Source organism: Chelonoidis abingdonii, chromosome 1 (assembly GCF_003597395.2).
Source record: "Chelonoidis abingdonii isolate Lonesome George chromosome 1, CheloAbing_2.0, whole genome shotgun sequence".
In the NCBI taxonomy this organism is placed as follows: Eukaryota; Metazoa; Chordata; order Testudines; family Testudinidae; genus Chelonoidis; species Chelonoidis abingdonii.
Genome location: NC_133769.1, coordinates 16090538 through 16114955, shown reverse-complemented (window position 1 = coordinate 16114955; position 24418 = coordinate 16090538). Strand labels below are relative to the sequence as shown.

Here is a 24418-nt window from a genome sequence, read left to right as displayed (position 1 = left end):
GTGAATAGGGACGCAGCTTCCTCATTTGACAGATCGGGAAGCTGGGGCACAGATCCCCAAAGGCAGGTGTTTGCCTTCAGTGGGAGTCAAGCACCTAAATACCTTTGAAAAGCTGGGCCAGGGAGCTTAAGTGAGGTGCTCAAGGGCACAGAGAGAGGTAGAGCCAGAGATTGTTTGCAGCCCAGATCTGCAGCCCAGCCACAAGGCATCTCCCTTACTCCTGCTTCTCCTCCATCAGTCTCCTTCCCCTTCTCCCCATCTACTCCCCCACCAGTCTCAAAACCCCTCCTCTCCCCCCTCGAGCCCGCCTGAGCACAAGACAAGCTGCGGCCGCGGGCTCCGTCCCCTCCCCGCAGGCAGCGCGCAGATGCGCAGGGGCAGCAGACGCCTGGCTCCAATTTTGAAACGTCCCCTGTGCGCCTGCGCTCCTGCCTGTAGTCCGTGTGAGGCTGGTTCTGGGCAAAGCGCAGCGGCCGGGCTGCTGTCACTGCCCCTCCCTCGCTCCCCGTGTGACTCTAATTGGACGCCGCCTGCTTGATTGGTAGGGCTCAGCCCCCAGTCACCAGCCCCAATAATCGGGTTCAGCGCGCAGGGATCCTGTTTCACGCGGTGCAGCAGTCTAGTAGCAGCAGTTTTTGCCTCGGGAAGCCAAAGTGTCCGGCGGGTATTGTGCGTTTATCCATCATGCTGCACATGCTGCTGCTGCTGCTGCACCTTGGAAGGCAGCTCAGCCCATGCTGGGGCTGTCAGCTGCCCTCAGACTGGAGACCCTTGAGTGAAAGTTGCAGGGCTGAGCTGGCAGAGATCATAGTGTACGCCAAGGTGCTGGCACTCCACCAGGAGATGTACAGCCTGTATAATTACCTGCCCTGGCAATATGAAGCCAGCGAGGGGGGGCTCTTTTACTCGGCTGAGATAGAGATGCTGTGTGACCAGGCTTGGGGAAGCATGTTGGAAGTCCCTGCAGGCTCCAGGCTTAACCTCACTGGACTGGGCTACTTCTCCTGTCACTCCCACACAGTCATGCAGGATTACTCTTACTTCTTCTTTCTCAGGTGAGTAAAAACGTGTGAACCATGCCCTGCTTGAAAATGAGAGAGAACATTTTCTCGTTCATAAATGCTCGGCACTTGTATAACACTTTCACCCCAGCATCTCAAAGCACTTTGTCTGCAGCTGAACCGCTAGAGCTTCTCCGAGCCAGACAAAAGTTAGTCCAGTACGTTTTTTGTAACTAAAATACACAGGGAGCCACCAGGCATGACTTAATATTGTATAGTGAGTGAATAAAAGGAAATGTTCTGTGGTGTGTAACTATACCATGGATGAGCCTTGTAGATTTATCTTAGAGATAATATTACTGAGCTGCAGCACATGTGGGAAAGCAAGTCTCTTTACTTTGGATAGTGGAGTTTCATACTCATTGTTACTCAGGTAGGTACAAATTCACCTAGCAGAGAAGACGTGAATGTTATGCATTTCAAAGGAGAATACTTTCTACTGTGATTTTTCTTGGAAGGAGTGGTGCTTAATTACTGCTTTCCTAGACTACAGAAAGTAGAAACAAACATATTCAATTTATTTGAAATCTAGGGTGTGTGACAGACATATCTGTAAATGATTTTATGACCTCAACAAAAATCAGACACTGCACTTTACTATAGCTTATTTATAGTTGGTGTGGATTGGATCTTACATTTTCATTGTTCTGTAAATTTTAATCATCTGTGTCAGTTTCTTTGATGTGAAGTAGTGTACAACTAGCCAGCTGAAGTAGGAAGACAGTAAATGCACCATGATATATACAGACAGTTTGGAAAGTTGCCCTTTTAGAATGTTTTCGACAGACAAGTTGGTATGGTCATGGAGGATAGGTCCATCAATGGCTATTAACCAAGATGATCAGGAACACAACCCCATACTCTGCCTGTCCCTAAACCTCTGATTGTCAGAAGCTAGGACTGGATGAGAGAATAGCTTACTCAATAAATTGCCCTGTTCTGTTCATTCCCTCTGAAGCATCTGGTACTGGCCACTGTCAGAAAACAGGAGACTGGGCTAAATGGACCATTGGTCTGACCCAGTATGGCCATTCTTATGTTCAGGTTTAGAACTGAGCATGTTGTTGTTGTTTCCCCCCCCCCACCCCCCAACTTGAGATAGAGGGCGTAAAGTTTTTCAAGCATTCTAGCGAATAAATGAGATGTAAATCAAGTTATCTTTTGAAAACTAAACTCAGTAAAAGTGTTCCCCCCCATATCTGTTTTAGAAGGCTACAGCAGATAAAATAGTAAATGATGAAGAATCACTTTCTAAAGAAAAATAAACATCCCAGCAGATGGCATTTGTTACCATCTTGTTGCTAATTTCTGCTCAGTGATTTGTGGTATTAACTTCTTAGTGATCTTGCTCATTTACAAACCATGGTAATGCCTTTCATGACCGAAAGGATACAGCATTTCAAAACAATAATTTGGCATTCCTATGGAACAGATTTATTTTGAGCTGTTATTTAACTGTGTACAGCTCAGCCTCTCTTTGTTTCTATGAGACCAAAGTAGTATACTAGATTCTGGTCTATTTTACAGACTGGATAGGTGCCAGTGTCTATTCTCAAAGTTTAGCACATGGTTTATCACTGATCCCCAAGTATTTACTCAGAAGATTTCTCTTTGCTCTTCTGGATACCAGCCAAATCCTCTTTTTAAGCCCATCAAAAGAATAAGAATAAGAATCTACAATGCAGAAATAAAGCCATCACAGTGAACCTTTAAATCCAAAAATATTTGTGAAATTCACTCAGTAGCTTGTTTAGAAACACTCAGTGTATCTCAAATCGGGAGTGGTGGCAGAGAAGCACAACAAAACATGTTTTGATGGTGCCTGCTAATGTCTCTAAAAGCTAATTTTGTATTAGTTATTAATGGATTATTTTAAATTGTGCCCATCTAGATCAGTGAGTACCTGGAAAGAAATGGCAAACTAAAGCATAGAAAAAAAATCAAACAAACAATGCCCAAAATATAGGACCACCCCAAATTATGCCTCCAGTTGTGCAATTGGCCCTTGGTGGGAGGACACCTGTGCCCAGGAGGAGCCCTGTTGATATCTGTGTGGTTGCAGGGGCCTGCCTATGTGGAACTCATTGCAGGACTGGAGCCTATTGGGCAGAACCGCCGCTAGTTTACATTGCTGTCATGATAGTGGGTGTCATGGACCAATGGCTGTTTACACCCTCTATGAATATATGGGTATGTCTACACTATGGGATTATTCCGATTTTACATAAACCGGTTTTGTAAAACAGATTGTATAAAGTCAAGTGCATGCAGCCACACTAAGCACATTAATTCAGCGGTGTGCGTCCATGTACCGAGGCTAGCGTTGATTTCCGGAGCGTTGCACTGTGAGTAGCTATCCCATAGTTCCCGCAGTCTCCCCCGCCCATGGGAATTCTGGGTTGAGATCCCAATGCAAAAACAGTGTCACGGGTTATTCTGGATAAATGTCGTCACTCAATCCTTCCTCTGTGAAAGCAACGGCAGACAATCATTTTGTGCCCTTTTTCCCTGGATTGCCCTGGCAGATGCCATAGTATGGCAACCATGGAGCCCATTTTGCCTTTTGTCACTGACCACATATGAGTGACTGACGATGCAGCTGGACAGAGGGCGGTACTACAGCAGTGCACACAGCATTATTCCATTTGCCTTTCGACAGGTGGCAGACCGCGAGACGGTTACCAATGCACTTGTTGCACCATGCCCAGCCATTGTATTGGCAAATGAGATGAACTGTTAATCAGTCATTCTGTACCATCTGCTGCTGTCATGGGTGTATCCTGGCTGGCCTCGCTGAGGCTCGCCTAGGGGTGCATGGAGACAAAAAATGGAATGACTTCCCGAGGTCATTCCTTCTTATTATGTTTGTGTAAAACCACTAGAGTCAGTCCTGCACCTAAATATGGGGTGAGTGTACTAGAGAAAAACCTAGAGAGCACAGCTCTCGTGTCAGAGCCCCAGAGATCCTGCAGAAAGATCGAGCCCTGCAGCCATTCTAGGGGGTACCCCTGCGACGAACCCACCCTTCTTCCCTCCTCCCTCCGCCAACCCTCCAGGGGGGGATGGAATTACCATGGCAGTGTCCCCCATATTGTGTGATGAAGTAATAAAGAAGGAGGAATAAGAAAACACTGACTTTTTAGTGAGATAAAATGAGGGGGAAGGCAGCCTCCAGCTGCTATAGAGTCAGGCAGTACAGAATCTTTCTTTAAGACATGAAAAGGGGGACTGATAAGCTCAGCCCACACTTCTATTGATGAGGACGGTTACCAGCCATTCTGTTCCATCTGCCGGAAATCTACCTAGAGAGTCCATTCCCATTTTTACACCCAAGGAGCCCCTGTCCCAACCTTCACCAAAAAGGCCAGCCAGGAGCACTCACGGGCTGATAAACAATAGCAGAACTGGTACACCCTCCACTCGCCACCTCGCTTATCCACCAGGACAGGATGCTGGTGTTCAGCCTGCCTCCGCAAGCACCCCCGTCACCCCCCAGCGCAGACATAGTGCAGTAGACATAGAGTGACAACTGCAAAAAAGGGAGAAATGTCTTTTTTTTCCCTTTTTTTTCGGGCGGGGAGAAGACAGGTTAGTAAATTGACAACATATACCCTGGGAAAATGTTACAAGCATGGGGAGCTCAGCGAAGAATGCAAATGCTTTTCGGAGACTGGGGGGCTGTGGGATAGCTGGAGTCCTCCAGTACCCTCCCTCTCTCCAATGAGCGTCCATTTGCATTCTTTGGCTTCCAATATTCACTTGTCACAGCCGAGCACTGTGCTGTGCGCCTCTGTCCTATCACAGCCTAGATTGATTTTTTTCAAATGCTTTGTCCGTTAATCTTCTGTAACATAGCTCTGATAGACAGATTTGTCTACTACCAACAGCGATCAGATCAGTATCTCCCGTACGGTCCATGCTGGACATCTCATTTTCTGATTGGGACTGCATCGCCCAACTACGTGACTGATCGGTCAGCTTCCAGCTATGGCAAAACAGGAAATGCAAATTGCAAAAAGTTCACAGGGGCTTTCACCTGTCTACCTGGCCAGTTGCAATCCGAAGTTCAGATTGCTTTCAGAGTGGGGTTCCACAATGGTGCACAGTGGAAATAACTCCGCCTGGAGGCCAATACCATTGGGAAATTGCGAAAACCACAACTAACCCTAATCCGACATGGCAATACCGATTTCAGCACTACTCCTCTCGTCAGGGAGGAGTACAGAAACCGGTTTAAAGAGCCCTTTATATCGATATAAAAGGCCTCGTTGTGTGGACGGGTGCAGGGTTAAATCGGTTTAACGCTGCTAAATTCAGTTTAAACGTGTAGTGTAGACGAGACCTGTGCTTAGGAGTCTACTGCCACCCAGTGTAGACTATTCAGGCAACAGTCCTGGTATAGGTGAGAAACACAACATAGATGGGGGTGGGAAATACCCCATGATTTGACATGACGTAAGTACTATCTGATTTTTGTTTCAGAATGGATGAGAATTACAACCTCCTTCCTCACGGAGTAAATTTCCAAGATGCAATATTTCCAGACACACAGGAGAACAGAAGGATGTTTTCCAGTCTCTTCCAGTTTTCCAATTGCTCTCAGGCGCAACATGTCATAACTTTCTCCAGCGACTGGGAGATTCAAGAGGACAACAGGGTAAGCCTCAGTGGGTAGGTGTATCCCCACGTCACTTGCAAACACAAGTGTATGAAATATACAGCAGTTGCAACTGATGGTACCTTTCGTCTAGATGGTCATGTAATGGGTATTGGCACAAGCAGCCTCCCTGCTCTGGTCTTATCTGAAATGCTCAGGGGCATGAACTTGAATGTTCCAAGAGAGATATTGTTTCAACCAGTGTTTTCTGTGTTATGAAGCTTCCAACCTCACTCTTGCTGGCACCAAATCTATGTCCTTGATTGGATCACTCTGCTTACTAAAAATGGCAAAGAGTTCTGTGGCACCTTATAGACTAACAAATGCATTGGAGCATAAGCTTTCATGGTGAATACCCACTTCGTCGGATACATGCATCTGATGAAGTGAGTATTCACCACGAAAGCTTATGCTCCAATGCATTCGTTAGTCTATAAGGTGCCATAGAACTCTTTGCCACTTTTACAGATCCAGACTAACACGGTTACCCCTCTGAGACTTACTAAAAATGTGTTCTTTTAGAGTGCAAAGTCTCAGATGCAGATACCACTGGTGTGTGTCTCTACAATGGCTTTTGGCCTTTGCTGGAGGGAGTGGGCATGTGTGTCATTTTCAGGTTTAAAATAAACAGGTGAAATACTTTGTTAGCAGTTTTGGTGGGGACGTTTCATGCTTATTTACAGAATTAAAACTTTTGGATTTTGTTTTTTCTGCCATTGCTGATAGTTTTATGAAGTTGGTGGTTTCTCCAAGGGACTGTGAGAATTGTAAGTGTCTCTCTAGCTTAGGAATGACTGGATATTTGTCATTGGTTGCAATTTCTGTCATGTTGATTCATGCAAGATCTATGAAACCACTGTTTACACATAGGAGAAGGAGCTCTATTGCCTTATTCAGGAGAATGACGGTAGAAGCTCAATAGCCAATTGAAGACCTCTTATTTACAAGCTGGCTCATAGCCAGCATAAGAAGTTTTAGCTCCTGATTTTCCAGCTGGCCAGTGGTGCAAAATAATCAGAACACAGCGCAGGTCAGAGAACAGTCACCATCAGGTTGAATTCTTATAGAACCCTGGGGGTTTAACTGTTTAATACTAATTTTCAATCGTGTATTGGGGTGGGCCATAGAAATCAGGTGGTTTTTAAGAGGGTGGGGACGATTTATCCTACAAATAGATCCCATAGTTACAGAAATATAAGGACAGGAGATAGGACAGGCTTGTAGTCAAGGCATAGGGCTGGGAATCAGGGTAGTCTAGACTTAAACCTACTTCAGTTTCTCCATCTGTAGAATGTGAGGAATACTGAGATTTGGGTGTAAATCCACCCACACTAGGAAAACCTTGCTGGTCCTCTGCTCCAGATGAGGGATCTGGATTTGAGCAGATAGGGGATAGCTTCTATGTTGAGGCTACAGTCTGAACCCCCTTAGAGTCTGAGATGTTTGCAGGTACGGTATTGATTTGGGTCCAACTCTACAATTAATTAATGGGGAGGGAGGTTTAACTGAATTTTCAGTCCTCCAGAGGCTGCTTGGGGTGAACATTTGGCAGCAAGGAAGGAGGTGAAGGGCAGTTTATTCAACTTGTTTTACCCATCCCTATTAATACACAGGGATAGTGCAGGGGCACTGGGAGCTGCATTCTCCAGCCCTCAAAGGCCACTTGGCATGCAGGGGAACGCTGCGGGCATAAATCTTGTCGAGGTGGCTCCTATACCAGCACTGCTCCAGGCAATAAGAGAGGGTGGGGCATATCGAGGACAGTGAAGGGAGTGGGATGTGGCAGAGAAGAGCTCAGCTATACCATGTGCTCTGGTGGACCCTTTGCAGCCCTTACTACAGCCAGGGCCAGGCAGCCCTGAATCAAGGAGCAGCAACCAGCCCTGTAGCTGTCAGTGGGTTGGATATAGTGAAGGATAAGAGCCTGAATCGCTTTGGTCAAAAAAACCTCTTGTCAGCACGGCATACATTTAAAACCACTGTTTTGATATGACCCTCCCATGCCACACAGTTTTCCACGTGCCTTAGAAGAATGGCTCCAAATCGAGTTGACTTCCCTGGCATAGCCATGAATCTGGCCCATTCACTTTAATGGAAGCCACAAGGCAAAAATCCCCAAAGGCCACTTGGGGAAACTTAGAAACAAATGTAGCAAAAGTGTATTTCAGCTGTTGTGCTCTCTGACCCTTTGCAGCTGCAAGCAGCTTCCAGAGTGGAATTGTTTTAGCTGCTTGCTTTATAGGTTTGGACTGAGATTTTTATCCACTTAGTGTGGATAAAATCTAACCAATTAACAGGCACCTTGTCTGCCCTCCACTTCCCTTTACAATAAAAAGTAAAAGCTTCCTTTGCACAATTTAAAAAAACATCCAGGCTGGCCTCTCTCTCATTCATCTGGGGTCCCTTAATGTCTCTGTTCTCCAAGCTGAGTGCTGGTTTTCCTTTGAACTGTCCCTTCAGGCAGGCATTCCCCACCCTTGGGAAGGGCTGCAATGATGTGGAGGTGTCAGGGTTTCATCCTCACTCCTTCATGGAAAAAGAGTAATAGCAGTGTCTCCTTCCAAAGGCAGTGCCTGATCTCCTCTGTGGACTGCATGTTCAGGCCTTGTCTACGCTATAGTTTAAGTCGATGCAAGTTATGTCACTGAGGGGTGTGAAAAAACCCACCTCCTGAGCAAGGTAACTTGGATCAACTTAATGCAATGTCCACACGCTCTCCCACTGACATAGCTTCTGCCTCTCATTGAGGTGGATTAACTACATTGACGGGAGAGCGCGCTCCCATTGACGTAGTGTATCTTCACTAGATACGCTTAATCGATGCCGCTGTGGCACGGTAGTGAAAAAAAGCCCTTAGTGTGTTGTTCACTTCTTCCCCATATCAGACAAATGCCATGCCTGTGATTTCCCCTTTGTTCTCTCCCACTTCCCTCAGTTGTACTCATCCTACCTAAATCCAAACTGTTTCAATTTCCAAATCCAGCCAGCTGAGCAACCTCTTGTTCTCTTTGAAACTGAAAGGTGCTTTAAATGCTGAGTTCCGATTGCAGTAAATGAGTGGGTTTTCAGGAAAAATGGATATTATTCCTTCAAGCTTTTAAAAGTAAAAAACTATTAAAGGGGCTGCCAGAGGGGGAAGGAGGCATCACAGCACGAGACTGTCTCTGAGACACTGTCAGGCTTTAGGATTCCTATGTGGAGGTACAGAGTTATTTTCTGGACTCACCCTGTTAGTCAGACCAGAGAGGTCTCATTAGCTGATTTGCATTAGTGTAAATGGCTTCACAAGGTGCAGGGCAGTGGAAATCAAGCACCAAGGGTTTCTTTCAGATAACTGAGAGCCTGTCAGGGAGAAGTCATGGGAATAACCAGCCTAGGAGGCTTGGGCTAAGGTCTATGTTGAAGTGTTAGTCAAAAACCTGCTCGCAGGCAACCTGGGATTCTGGTTGATCAGCTTTGGATTCTGGGTTAGGCAACACCCCAGTGGCTGAGCAGCCCTTTTTAGTACATCAATGTTCATTCTAGTAAGGGAAGGGGTTAGAAAACATGGCCTAAGCATCGCCTGCCTAACTTTAATTTGCCTAGTTCACCACGACTGGGGGATCATTCACACACCAGATATTCTATAAGAAAAACAAGATGTCACTGTGGAGCCATGGAACATGCAGACTCTAATGGACAACAATAACACATTAAGGCCTGAAAGACATACAGCGTTAATTGCAACAGAAGCTGCTACATATAGCATTGACATAGCTGCCCTTAGTGAAACCAAACTTGCAGTCGAAGGGTCCATAAAGGACCCTTCGGAGGTGGCTACGTGTTCTTTTGGAAAGGGAACCCAGCAGAGGAAGACAATTTATGGCATTGTTCCTGTTAGAAACAGCCTCCTCAAATCACTGAAAGACCTTACCTGTGGGCAAAACTGAATGCCTAGTGACTCTACAAGTTCCCACTGGAAATTCATGCTTTGCAGCTCTTGTCAATGCTTATGCTCCAACCATGAATAGTACAGAAGAAATAATCAAACCAGAATAGAACTGTTCATTTATGTCATTCTACTCTTAAGGGAGACAAACTCATACTACTGGGAGACTTTAATGCCATATTCAGAAAAGTCAGTGAGGCTTGAAGTGGTGTAATAAAGAACAGTGGAGTTGGAAAAATGAACAGCAGTGGTCTTCTGCTACTCAGCAAGTGTGCTCAGTATGAGCTCATTCTTGCTACAAGCTTTAGGAAAGCAGACAAATACAAAACTTCATGTATGCATCCAAGATCAAAGCACTGACATCTGAGTATGTCATTACACGTCAAAGAGATATCGGGGACATCACAATCAGTGGAGCCAAGTAAGGAGCAAACTGTTGGGCCGACCACAGGGTGATCGGAGCTATTTTCAGTTTCCACATTGTTGCCCCTCAGTGAAATAAAGAATTCTGAACAGATTTAAAGTGAAACTGAACATAGCAAAGTTGAGACATTCATTTAATCAAGACAAACTGAAGGAAATCAAAGGAAAAATATGATAGCATTACATCCTCACCCAAGAACATACCCCAAAAGTGAAATATATTCACATCAACCATCCTTCAAGACTTGGAAGACAGCACCAGGATAAGTGTGATGAAAATGATGAAATTAAAAAGATCCTTCAGGAAAAGAACAATGTGTTTATGTGTTGACAAACAACAAAGAATCAATATCAAAGAAGGATAAAGTCAAATAGAGCTTCATGTTCTTCAGGATAACTGGGGAGAAAAAAAATAGAAATACAAGCTTACATTGATATAAACAGAAAGTTGTTTTATGACTCCCTGAAGGCCATTTAAGGGCCATCGAAATGGACCAGCTCCATAAATCTGTTCAGATGAATCTACCTCAATAAAGAAAGAGAGGCACCTCTGAAAGATAGGGGCAGCACTTCGAGGAGCTACTCAACCATCCTTCTACTGTCAACCAACAAGTGCTAGAGGAACTAACCTAGCGCCGTATACATGAAGAAATTGCCCAGTTGCCTACTTTTGAGGAAGTGCAAAAAGCTATCTCAAACAAATGAAGTCAGGTAAATCACCAAGCAAAGACAGCATGCTGCGGTAATCTTTAAACTTGCAGGCCCCAAAACTGTCATCTATACAAAATTAAGGATATCTGGGAAACTGAGAAAATTCCTCAGGATTTCAAAAATGCAATCATAGTTTTATAGTTACACAATACAAAAATAAAAGCAACAAATCTGACTGTGGCAACTACCTGGGTATCTCCCTGCTATCTGTAAGTGGCAAAATCCTCGGTTGTACCTTGCTCAATTGGCTTGTCAAAACAGAATCAGAAAAGCTTCTACGAGAAGCCCTATGTGGGTTTAAATCAGGTCAGAGCATCACAGACATGATTTTCACTGAGAGAGAGAGAGATTCAGGAACAATGCATTGAACAAAACATAGAACTCTACGCTGTCTTCATTGATCTAAAAAAGAATTTGCAACTGTGAGCAGAAATGGCCTGTGGAAAATTCTTGAAAAGTGTGCCTGCCCCACCAAATTCATTATCATATGTCAATTCCACAAAGACATGACTGGACAAATACTCTCAGAGGGTGGCCTCTGTAAACCATTCCCTATCGCTAAGGGGGTAAAACAAGGCTGCGTGCTGGCACCAGTCCTCTTTGGACTCTTTGCAGCTGTTCTAAATTACACAACTGACAACCTTCAAAAGGGCATCTACCTAAGGTACAGAACTTACGGAAAACTCCTTAATCTCCAAAGGCTTGCTGCAAAAACAAAAGACCTTGAGGAACTCCTATTTGAAGCTCTTTTTGCGGATTATGGTTCCCTACTTAGTCATAGTGAAAAGTGACCTACTGTTTATGCTTGACAGATTCTAAGAGGCCACTAAACAGTTTGGACTCGCTATCAGCCTGGAAAAAACTGAAGTTCTCTTCCAACCAGGCCTGGCAACCACTACCACTGAACCAGATATAATTGGTGGTAAAGATCAATCAATCACTTTTCATACCTTGGCAGTACTACTTCAAGGGATGGTTCAATAGGTCAAGAAATATCAAACAGAGCACAAAAGGCAAGCCGGGCTTTTGGAAAACTTCACAATAGGATACTCAACCAGCATACCATCAAACTGCCAACAAAACATGATATCCATTGCAGCAGTGATAGCATCCTTTGCTATATGGTGTGAAAGATAGACAATTTACTGCAGACACATCAAGCAACCTGAAAAATTTCACATGCACTGGCTTTGCTCTGTTCTGAGGGTCCACTGGCAAGGGTCAAACATTAACATCCTTGAAAAAGCCAAAACAACCAGCATCGAGCCAATGAGTATCAAAACTCAGCTTAAATGGAGAGGTCATGTTATCAGAATGGACAATGATACACTCCTGAAAATAGACCTCTGTGGTGAGCTGAAACTCAGAAAGCCCTAGAGCAGTGGTCCCCAACGCGGTGCCCGCAGGTGCCCTGGTACCTGCGGGGGCATTTATTTGCGCCCACCTAGTGCTCAGCAGGGGAAAGAAGCCGCAGCTCTGCGGTTGCCGGGGACAGAGAACTCCAGGGCTGCGGGTGCCGGTGCTCTCTGTCCCCGGCAGGCGCGGGGCCCGCCTAGTGCCCAGCAAGGGAGAGATGCCAGGGCCCCCCGCCTGCTGGGGACAGAGTACTCTGGGGTTGCAGGCTGCGCAGCTTCTCTCAGGCTTCTCTCTCCACTGCCCAGAACTGCCACCAAAAAACAAACAAACAAAAACAACTGCTCCGCCTCTGCAGAATGGACCGAATGCTGCCCCATAGCATGTGCTGACATAGGCACCTGCTTGCTCCACTTGTGCCTGGAGCCAACCCTGTATGTGAGTATTCTTCCTGCACTGATACTGCTGTTTTCTTGTGCTTTGAAATTTATTATTTTTTTTAACATTTTGCTCCAAAATGAGTGGTTCAAAGAAGAGACAACGTACATATTATTTCAACCCAGAGTGGGAAGAATATTAAATGATGTTTTTCATATTATTTAATGTACAAATACAAAATAAGCCTTGAAAAATTCTGTAAACATGAATGCGCTACTGGCCACAAAAAGGTTGGGGACCACTGCCCTAGAGGGTCAGTCAGTGAAAACGCTTCAAAGACACTCGTAAGCAGAATCTCAGCTCATACTGCATAACTATTGATAACTTCAAAGTCATAGCCAAGGACAGTCCTGAATGGAGAGCAACCCTCAATTAACATAAACACTTTGAGAAAGACAGAAATGAAAAACCAGTTGAGAAGGACCAACCGTTATGCCAAATCTTCAGTGGGAGCCTGCCCATTCCTATGTATAGACATGGCAGAATTAAATTTTCATTTACAGATCTGTCTCATGTTACGCTGGGGTTACGTTCCGCAGCCAGCACGTAAAGCGAAAATCGCGTATAGTCAAAATTACATTGAGTGTAATGGTGGGCGGAATCTCCCGCACTACAGAAACAGTATTTAAATTATTTTTCTCTTTTTTTGTTTGTTTTTTCTTATTTTTGCCGACCGTGTAAAGCTGAAATTGCACATGTTAAATGCACCTAAGATGCAACAGACCTGTATTTGCAATTTCAGTGATTAATATAGATTTCTATTTTTAATTAATTATTTTTATTATGGTTGTGGGACATTGAGGGGTGGAGATGGGGTTAGGGTTAGGGAAGCGCTCGCAGTGGAGCTGCATTCGTGGTCCCCCAGGGTGTGGGGGAAGCTGTATTCCTGGTCCCATGGAACAGAGACCCCAGCCCAGGGCTGTAAGGAGGAAGACAAGCCCTCAGCTGCATGAGAGACAACCCTGCTGCTGAACAGCTCCTGCCCGGGGACGGCTCCTGAACTCCTGGCTGGTGAGTGTGCAAGCAAGGCTGTGACAGCAGAGCTTCAGAATGCTCCCTGCACAGCCACTGGCCCGCTGACACCTGACCCCTGCAAGCGCAAGGAGTGGCATTGGACAGGCTGCTCTTGCGCCAACTATTATGGATGGATATATTTTTTTCTCTCATTGATTTCAGTGTGTCAGTTGAAATCAACATTTACTGACAGATACCGATTTAAATCTAATCCTGCCAAGCCTACGTTTGTGACATCTGGTTGCGAACTTGCTCCCTGCAGATTGGATTGTTCAGCCGCAAGAGAATGCACGAGATGCTGTGACATCATTGTCAGATAGGATGGATAGCCATAAAGTCCTGCCTCAGGGCCTTGCTTCTCAAATCTCTGAGACAGCAGGATACTGGGAAATGTCAGGTAGGGGATGAGTTTGGACAAGAATAATATGTGTGTGATGGGAATGGGGCGAGTGAGGAAATCTCTTGTTTACAGTCTCAGGTTCATTCCTTGAAGGGGGCCTTCTGAAATCCTAAATTTGCCTCTGGCCCTCTGTCTTACTTTTGATAGGGCTCTGGAGTGGACTTTTAAAGTTGTGAATGCACATACAGTTGCACTGCATATTTATGTGAGTATATACCTGATTTGCCATGTGTAACTGGTATTTGCAAGTATAAGGCAGGTGAACCCAGTTGCTGGACTGCAAACATGTATGCACATCTTTGGAAAATCTGGCTCTTTTTGACTGTCATTTAATGTAAGATCACTCCGAATGACTCAAGGGATGCCTTCTCCTGAATGTATTTGAGTTGGGAACTTGATTGAGCTTGCATTGTGGATTTGTGCTCACACATACTTGTCTATGCCACTGTGTAGACTTGAAGGAAGTTGTACACTGCATCCGTGCACAGAAAATGTTCATAATCATGTATTCAGTACATCCTTATTAAACTTTTAGGAATCAATTGTTTTTCCTTTTCTCAGCTGTGCAGAATTTAAATCTAAACCTAACCTGACCTCACCCAACTGCATAGCGTAAGTTACTTTGCAAAACCGACCAAGTGTACTTTGGAATTATCCTACCAGTGTCTCATCAGGCAAACAGATTAGTATTATGGAAGTCAGTGCCAGGCTTGTGTTGCAGGTCACAATTGGAACTCAGGTGACAATTTCACATATGTGGTTGTGGAGGGACATTGGAGGCAAAAGGCATGTGGGAGGGATCCCTGGAAAGAGGCGTAGTAAACTGAAACATGGCCTACCATTTGCACCATGTGAAAATGTTTTTCTTAGAAACCACTTGGCCATGTAGTAGAGAGAACTCAAGGTAAAGAACCCAAACTTGGGTATATTTGGTTGGGGGTGAAGCACAAACCTTCCTCCATGTGGGCCTGCTGTTGTAACCTGGGATGACTGAAGATCATGTGTTATCCATGGTTTACAAACAGCCCTTGTATTCTCAGAACTTCACTCAAGTGGCTATCCTCAGCAGGAGGAGGAGCTGCAGTAGGTTGGGATGTCTTTTCTGTAGCAAAACAAGGAGAAGCCCTTGTGGCACCTTAGAGACTCTGAAACCTGTTTTCTGTAGCAAGTTGCATTTTGTTTTTTTGGGAGAGTAATTGGACTTTGTCTTGACTCCTCCCAAAGACCACTCCCCCTTTGTGATGTTTGTAGTTCTCCTGCAAAGTGCCAACTTGCTGTTGTACTTCTGGTCTGCTCTCATACTAATTTCCTCAAAGTCGCTCATCAAGTGCCTGTGGTGTTTAGATGTTGCTTGTGATTATTAGAACTAGGAGCACTGACTGTTGGGAGTCTGAAAGGACAGGAAACAGGAAGGAGGGGAGAGGAGTTGAGGAGGCTGACAGAGTTAGAGGGCACAGCAGCAGCTTGGTAAATGGGTTTCCACTGTAAATAAAGTCCTGTTGAAGCTTGTTAGTATCTTGCCTGCTTGATACAACAGGGCTTAACTCCAGGAAGGGTTTGTGGCCAGCACTTCGGCTTCCAAGGCTGGATTTGTAACAAGTTGCTATATTTTTCTCCACTCTGCTAGGGGATCACATAGCCCTGTTGTAATTCCAGAACTGATGTAGGTGGAGATGATATATGTAGAAGTGCTGCTATTTTTCCTTTTAGTTACCATTTTAGGAAGTGATTGTTAGAATTGGTCCTTTTGCCCTCCCCCTACAAGTCTGGAATATTTGCCTAGGAAAAGGAATCTTGCAGTCACAACAGTTTCTTTTTATTTTAACAGGACATGAGAGTTTTATTACTTTTTAATTTTTTTGCATGCTCAATAACGTCCTTAAAAGCTGCACATTTTTACTGTGCTCTCCTGTGGGGCCCCCTCAGGGGAGAGCCACAGATTTATCAAACAGTTGGTGCAATCTGGCAACCCAATAAATAGACATACCAAACTGCTCCTGTATTGGCTCCAGAACAATCGCTACCTCACTTCTGGCTCTAGAAATTGCCTCAAAGGTCTCTCTTCATTTAACAAAACCCCACAGATAGTTCCCAGAACCTTGTATGTCACTTAGTCATGTGCATTCTCAGAGATCTGTGCAGCCAAGGCCCGTGCTGTCAGTAGCAGTTGCTTTACTGCTACCTCGTGCTACTTGTTAGACCCAATTCTGTGAACCCTCACTTACACAAGCAGACCCGGTGACTTCAGTGAGACTTCTCACATGAGTCAGGCTTTGCAGGATTTGACCCTTATTCCCAGGGCCGTCCTTAGGATTTATGGGGCCCTTCGCGGTATTATTAAACTGATGCCCCTATGTCTGACGTGGGTCACAGCCACCACTCCCGCCCGTGGACCCCCAGAAAAAGTCTCTCCCATTGCTGACACACACTGAGCTTTTTATGTAGCAGATGCTGCAGCAGCCTGGGGCAGGGGGAGGAGGGAGAAGGAGGGACGAGGCACCACAGGATACCAAGCCTTCTAGCCTGCCTCATGGCAGCAGAGTCACAGTTCCCTGCAGAGACCCCTGTGCCCTCTCCCTCATGCAGAATGTGCCGTGCTGGCTCATTCGGCTCTGTGAATACAGCCTCTGCCTAAGGAGACTATAGCACGCGCTGGGTGTGCAGGAGCCAACCCACTCTTACCTGCTGTCCCAGTGGTGCTCCAAATTTTCAGGTGCCCTAGGCAGCCATGTATGCTGCATATGCCTAAGGACAGCCCTGCTTACTGTCTTCTCTAGACTGTACTCAGTCTCCTCTTTATAACAGAGAATGTGACTATTAGGAATTGCCGGAAGTTTCCCATCTCTGTAGAGGAGCAACTCCTGGTGTGATCATCGTAACTAGAAGGCATTAAGTGGCTGTAGAAACTTTCTACCTGTAAAAATGCCAGTGTCACACTGCTGAAGCTCAGACATCTCAGCCCTGGCTTACACTGTGGGGGAAGAGGGGAAATTGATCTAAGTTATGCAGCTTCAGCTATGTGGATAATGTAGCTGAAGTTGACGTTCTTAAATTGACTTACCGTGGTGTCTTCACTGCGGTGAGTCGACTGCTGCTGCTCCCCCATCAACTCCCCTTGCACCTCTTGTGGTGGTGGAGTACAGGAGTTGATGGGAGCATGCTCAGAGGTCCATTTATCGTGTCTAGACTAGAGACGATAAATTGACCCCTGCTGGATTGATTGCTGCCCGCCAATCTGGCGGGTGGTGTAGACATACCCTCAGGGTATGTCCACCCAGCAGTCAGAGGTGACTGCAGCCCATGTAGACATATGTGAGCAAGCTTTCTTTACAAGCCAGGTTTCCTACATTTTAAACACAGGAAATCAGAGAAATGACCCAACGTGTATCATTAAGGGAATCAATACAGATGCATTAACTTCTTCTTGAACAAGCTGTTAAAGTAGCAGGGGCCTGCTCCATAACCTACTGACGTCAATGAGCATCTTTCCAATGACTTCAGTGAGCTTTCCATCAAGACCTAGGAGAGAGATATTCAGCCTTGAAATAAACCTTTAAAGTCCATGGTGTTGTACTAGAGATGGATTTGACCCCTTGTTTCTATGTATCTAGTGGGCTCTTTGCAGACTCAGTAGGACAGTTCAAGACCACAAGGATTTCTTCACAACCATAAGGGCTAGACATTTAATATTTACAAAATGAAAGCTTAAAAAGAAGCTGATTGTGACACCAGAGAAGTACTTGTACATTTCACCATGGAGAACCACTCAATCCAACATCTGGCCATGAGGAGAGACTACAGAATCTCCTTTAATACTGCCCTTAATCATTAGTAGTTGTGTCGCTAATGAAATCAAACGTAAAGAAATCTAAGAACACTGAGTAAATGATGATTTAGGAGTTGGTTGGATTTTGCTCTTTAGACTTTCCCTCACCCCACCCAAAAGGAAGGCTTCTCATATCCTCAAAACATTTCAGAAACACTCTAATTTTTCCCACACGTATGCAGAATGAATTTTGTTACGTGCACCAATACGGAGGTGATGGTTGACACATCACATTCATATTGGTGCACATAACAAAATTCATGTGGTGATGGTGGGGCCAAGGTGTTTGAACTATGGGAGGGGACTCAGGGCTGTGGCAGAGGGTTGGGGGAGTACAGGGGTGTGAGGACTCTGACTGGGGTTGCAGGCTCTGGGTGGGGCTGGGGATGAGGGGTTTGGAGTGCAGGAGGGTGCTCCGAGGCTATGGCAGGGAGAGAGAGCTCTCCCCACACAGCAGCAGCACCACCTGAGCTGGCAGGGGAGAGGCGCTTCTGCTTGTCATGGCAGTTCTGGGGCCGCAGGATAGATGCCATGGCAGGTCTGGTCCAGGGCTGGGTTCAGGCTGGGGGAAGGGGTGTTCTGGCCGCGGCAGGTCCAGTCCAGGGCTGGGTTCAGGCCGGGAGAGGGGCAGCCCTCCCTCAACTGTGGCAGGGCTGGGTTGGGTCTGCGGGAGGGGCGCCCCGGCCACAGCAGGTCTGAGCCGGGACCGGGGGAGGGGTGCCCCTCCCTCAGCTGTGACAGGGCTGGGTTGGGACCGGGGAAGGGGCGCCCCGGCTACAGCAGGTCCGAGCCAGGACCAGGGGAGGGGTGCCCCTCCCTCAGCTGTGACTGGGCTGGGTTGGGACCGGGGGAGGGGCACCCCGGCCACAGCAGGTCCAAGCCAGGACCAGGGCAGGGGTGCCCCTCCTTCGGCTGTGACAGGGCTGAGTTGGGACCAAGGGAGGGGTGCCCCAGCCACAGCAGGTCCGAGCCAGGAGTTTGTGGCAGGTCTGGGGCTGGGTTGGGGTCTGCGGCAGGTCCCAGCTGGGTGGGTTCCTTGAGCACCTGTGTGGTGCTAAATAGGCTGCTGTGCGGCCGCGCAGCTTACAGGGGACTTAGGTTTCCACCCATCTTTTCCCCTCCTCCTAATTAAATCCCTTTCTTCAACTAGTGTCGGAGCTGTGGCTAAATATTGCAGCACCCACCTTTGTAGCCCCAAACTCTTTCTTTCAGGGGGATTATGACTCTTCAGACTGGTGGCCAAAGGAATCTACTCTGCCCCGGAGAGGATGAGAGCGTGAAAGCAATTAGAGAGAGCAGACTGAGCATTGATTTTGTTTGTAGAGTTATAGTGCTTCTAAAGGTTCTACGATGGCTATCTGTGGGAGCTGGCGCTGTAGGCTAGAGTAGCATGGCAATGTACAGTCATTTGCCAGGCCCTTTGGTACAGGTATAGGATAAACTTTTTAAATGGGGTGGGGAGAGCACTCATTGAAGGCAGTGTCCTCAGTCTCATCTGTAGAAGCCGTATTTGCTGTGGAAGTGGGGTCAGCTCTCTAGTATTTCCGCCTCGACAGCTCAGACTATGAGGCTCTCCCTGCGATGGCCAATCCTGTGAGTCAAAGTTCTAAGGTAGACCTGGACGTTCCGCATGCCTGGGCAATGTGCTGTCAGCCAAGCCCGTTAACCCTGCCTCTGTCAAATGCAAAGGTCAGTCTTGGGGCAGTTAATCTCAAAGCCTTTTAGTAATAGGCCTTCTGAGAACCAAACCCACTTCATAAATATGGTAAGAGCCTCTGTTCCTTTGTCTCCTTGGTGAAGCACACTCAAATAATGTGTAGAGGGTCAGGGCAGTGCATCTCCCCCCTTCCGCACTATGAGAGTGATCACAGCTGGGTTGAGGAAAAGACGCCTGAGACCATCACAGTGGAGACTGGGCAGAGCTCTATGACATGGGCACAACAGGCAGTTGGTACATTAACTGTGTCGCTCTCTCCATTCACAAGGGAGGCAGGGAAGCAGTAGAAGTCTTGCAGCCTCATCCCACTGATTTGCCATGGCTCACTGTTCAGAGTGCTGCAGTTGTGTGGTAAGATTCCCATCCACATTCTTCTCAGAGAGACATTTCCCTCCACTAATTTCAGTCACAGGACCAGTTAAAAATAATGTTTGTAGTCCTGGGGAAATTCTGCACCACTGGGCATCCACAGAATTTATGTCCCCTGCAGATTTCTTTGGTTCCCCACAGAAAAGTTACTCCCTGACAGGGAAGCCACAAGAGCAGTAATGCAGTCCTCCCCATCAGTATGTTTTGGGTGCCCTGGGCAGCTGGAGGAAAGGTAAATCACTGAGGGGCAGGGGCCAGGACTGGGGAAGACCCAGTTGGTGGCTCCTACCCTTGTGCTGGGCTGAACTGCTAGTCACAGCTGGGCTGGGGAGGATGGGACTTCCTCTTCCCCTGCACAGGATCTGGGGTAGGGTCAGACCCACCCCCAGATTTCTCCCCAAGCTGCAGGAAGTTCTGCAAACTCTGCCCCCTCTCCCCTGCACCCATGGCTCCTCTGCTGCAGGGGGAAGGATCCCTGTACAGGGAGCTGATCATGCAGCCACCCAACCCCTGTCATCCAGACCCCCTCATACCCAGAGCCTCCCACAGAGTCTCACTCTCCCACACTCAGAACCCCTCTCCTGATGAGCCCCACTCCCCTGGCAGCTGGACCACCCTGAGGAGCCACCGGCACCCTCACTCCACCAAGTTCCAACCAGCTTCACCTGGATCCCCACCCCACTGAGCCCCACTCCCTCAGCATCTGGACTCCCCACTGAGCCCCCCACACCCAGATCACCCTGCTGAACTGTACCCCTCACACCCAGGCCCTCATCAAGTCCTAAACACCTTCACCTGGACCCCCTGTTATACCTAGAACCCCCCGCCCCAACAAGCCCCTGTGTATCCAGATCTCCCCACCTGCCCGACACCAAGATTGCCCCACACAGAATCCTCTCACCCCACACCTGGATTCCCCCCACACTAAGCCCCTCCAGACATGGATCCTGCCTTGTTGGTGCACCTGGCGTGGAGGAACAGGGCCATGGGGTGTTTGTGGGGCTGGCCCAATCTTTTCGCTGTGTCAGGGTTGGGTGCAGCCTCACTACTGATTCCATGTCCTGGGGGAAAGCTGCAGTGACCTCCCACCTCTGTGCAGCCAGTGGCCTATGCTCCCCAGTGCCATGGTGGAGCCTCCACATTTAATTGACAACTAAAATTTGCAGAATTCTGCAGAACTTTTAACTTTTGGGCACAGAATTTTTAATTTTTTGGCACAGAATGCCCTCGGGATTAATGCTTTGCACTTCTGTACAAGTGGCTCTTGACCTTGTCAGACTTCTGTACCCCTTGCAGGAGTGTAATTTGTCTTGTGTACCCCCAAGTTACACCTCACTTAAACTACTTGCTTACAAAATTGGACATAAAAATACACGTGTTACAGTACACTATTACTGAACAATTGCTGACTGTCTCATTTTTTAACCATATAATTATAAAATAAATCATTTGGAATATAAATATTGTACTTGCATTTCAGTGCCTAGTATATAGGGCAGTATAAACAAGTTGTTTGTATGAAATTTTAGTTTGTACTGACTTCGCTAGTACCTTTTATGTGGCCTGTTGTAAAACAAGGCAAACATCTAGCTGAGTTGATGTAGCCCCTGGAAGACCTCTGCATACCCCTGATTGAGAACCACTGTTCTATAGCACAAGAAAGGAGCAGCATTTTTCTTTGCACCAATCACTTTAACTGACCCTCATTAAACAGCCCTCTGAAATGTGTGTGGTCATTTCATCCACCATCACAGGCAGGCTTACACATACATGGTGGAACGTGGTAGCTGCATGGTACGGCCCAACAGTTTAGGACAGTTTAGGACAGTGGTCCCCATATGATGCCCGCGGGTGCCATGGCGCCCGCTGGGGCATTTGTGTGCCCACCTTGTGCCCAGCAGGGGAGAGAAGCCACAGCCCCACGCCTGTTGGGGACAGAGAACTCCGGGGTCTGCAGGCTGCGCCGGTGTTCTCTGTCCCTGGCAGGCGTGGGGCTCTGGCTTTTCTCCGAGGCTGCAGGCGCTGGAGTTCTCTGTCCCCGGCAGGCGCAGGGCCACAGCTTCTCTCTGGCTTCTTTGGGGCTGCAGGCACCGGTGTTCTCGGTTCCTGAAAGGCGCAGGGCCGCGGCTTAAGCCGGAGAGAAACTATGGCCCTGCACCTGCCGGGGACCGAGAACTCCAGGGCTGCAGGCTTCATTCTATGTTAAAGTAAGAATAATAAATATATTTGGACCACCAGTTCAGCAATGTTTTACTTTTTAAAAATAAAAAAGATTAAAACTGTTTATGATATTTACTTTGTAAAAACTCCTTAATTTTTCTTACAGGTAGATAAAAAAGAGCAAATTCACATGGTAAGGTGAAAGAGTAATTGCCGAATAATTTAATTAATACCTTTTACATGTAAAATTACCCTTTTTATCTTATGGATTCATACATTATGTAATATTAAATATGATTTTCGTATTATTTAATGTACAAATACAAAATAAGTCTTGAAAAATTGTTGGCACCCACCACTCTTCTGAAAACATGAATGTGCTACTGGCCACAAAAAGGTTAGGGACCACTGGTTTAGGACATTGATGAAGAACACCATTGCCAGCTGAACTGCAGGGGAAAGTTGGATAGGATTGTGAGCTGGAATCTGGAAAGCAAATGGGAGCTGACATCACAGACCCGTGTAATTTTAACACCACCTAACAAAGCAAAAACAATGGGATCTTTTGTCACGAGCAGGGGCTAGAGCGTTATTTTACAGCTGATCTGAAAGATGGCACCTTCAACAGCACCATTGTCCTCTGACACTCTGCTGGCGTATGGAAACTGTTGGTTTATGGGAATAGTGTTCCTTAGAGCAGAGATTCTCAAACTAGGGCCACCGCTTGTTCAAGGAAAGCCCCTGTCAGGCCGGGCCAGTTTGTTTACCTCCTGCATCCTCAGGTTCGGCTGATTGCAGCTCCCAGTGGCCACAGTTCACTGCTCCAGGAAAATGGAGGCTGCAGGAAGCAGTGGCCAATATGTCCCTTGGCCCACGCTGCTTCCTGCAGCTCCCATTGGCCTGGAGTGGCGAACCGCGGCCACTGGGAGCTATGATCAGCCGAACCTCTGGACGCAGCAGGTAAACAAACCAGCCCGGCCTACCAGGGGCTTTTCCTGAACAAGCGGCGGCAGCCCTAGTTTGAGAACCACTGCCTTAGAATTAAATAAGGAGACCTCTAATTGGGCTTGTCCCTGCTTGGTCTGAGACTTGACTTAGGTTGGGCAAATCAGATGGTATGGGCCGTTTAAACCACTTTAAAACGGAATTGTTTTGCTTTATTTTCTGTATGAGTAGCCGCTTTGTCACAACTGCTAGAAGAAAGATTGGCATTAAGCTAGTTTGAAAGGTGAGCGAGGTCGTGTCTTTTATTGGCCCAACTTCTGTTGGTGAGAGACAACCTTTCAAGGTACATAGAACTCTTCTTTCAGCGAATTTACCATGGCATTAGCTCATCAATGAAAGTGGGATCTACATTAGTCATTGGACGTCCTATGTACTAGAAAAGGCATCCTAATAACGCCAGTAGCTTTCAGTTTAAAGACTCAAAATATTCAGTGGGGTAAAATAAAGAGTGAAGGGAATTAAGTTTACTTGTTTAAGAAGCTAGCTTTATAAACATATTTACAACACTCACCCTAGTGTTTGAAGAACTGCCTCACTGACCAAGTTTAGAATGGAAGGAATGTTGTGTGAAACAGAGGGGAAGACCTCTCTCTTCTATACACACAAGAGGCAGCCTGAAGCTGACCTGCTGTTTACACCTGGCTTGTTGGCTACAGGTCAGTTTAAATTCAATGGGCCCAATTCTCATGTATCTTAAGGCCCCTTTGCATTGCCCTAGTTGTATAAAGGGCCTGGAAGTGGGTGTAAATAAATATAATTTGCTCTCACTTTAAAGCACACAGCAGTGCAAAGTGGCCTTAGTTATAAATCAGAATCAGGCCCAGTGACTTAAAAGTTACTGTTTTTTATAAGGATGAGCAGAAGTAGCCCCCCCCTTCCATTTTATAAAGCAATCGTCAATACATTAGCCTAGCAGCATGAAATGCAACTGTGCACAGAATTTTTGTAGTTTGAATAAATTGCTCAGCTTGATTTTCCTTCCTAATAATCCATCACACAGACAGGATGCCCATTCCTACAATCTGTATTTAATTTAAACGCATGCAGGCAAGATTAGAAAAAAAAATGGGTAAATGCTGGCAAGCATCTGAGATGAGCTGAGACGAGGAGACATTCAGCATATTTGGGTGACATCACAGACTTCTCGATCTGAGGAAGGGACATGATTAATGTCTAAATCATCTTCTTCTACAGAGATAATCAACTCTTTCAGAGTTGTTTGGTATCTAACTGGGGGCTCATACCGCTCCTACATGCATACACACTGTTGATAGAAACACACTGCAAAAGGAAAAGGGAGCATTTAAGGGCACAAAATAGTCTCCCATCCATGGGAAACATACATTCCTTACAGTT

General features: G+C 46.5%; 1 protein-coding gene across 1 annotated transcript in view; it reads left to right on the top strand.

The window, feature by feature from the left end:
- Positions 1 to 575: 575 nt before the first annotated feature.
- CCDC3 (coiled-coil domain containing 3) overlaps positions 576 to 24418 on the top strand; it is a 64690-nt gene continuing 40847 nt past the window's right edge. The window contains exons 1-2 of the mRNA XM_032798318.2: positions 576 to 1055; positions 5544 to 5718. Of these exons, the coding sequence (XP_032654209.1) occupies positions 685 to 1055; positions 5544 to 5718 (546 nt within the window). The 5' untranslated portion in view covers positions 576 to 684. The remainder of the gene's footprint in view (positions 1056 to 5543; positions 5719 to 24418) is intronic.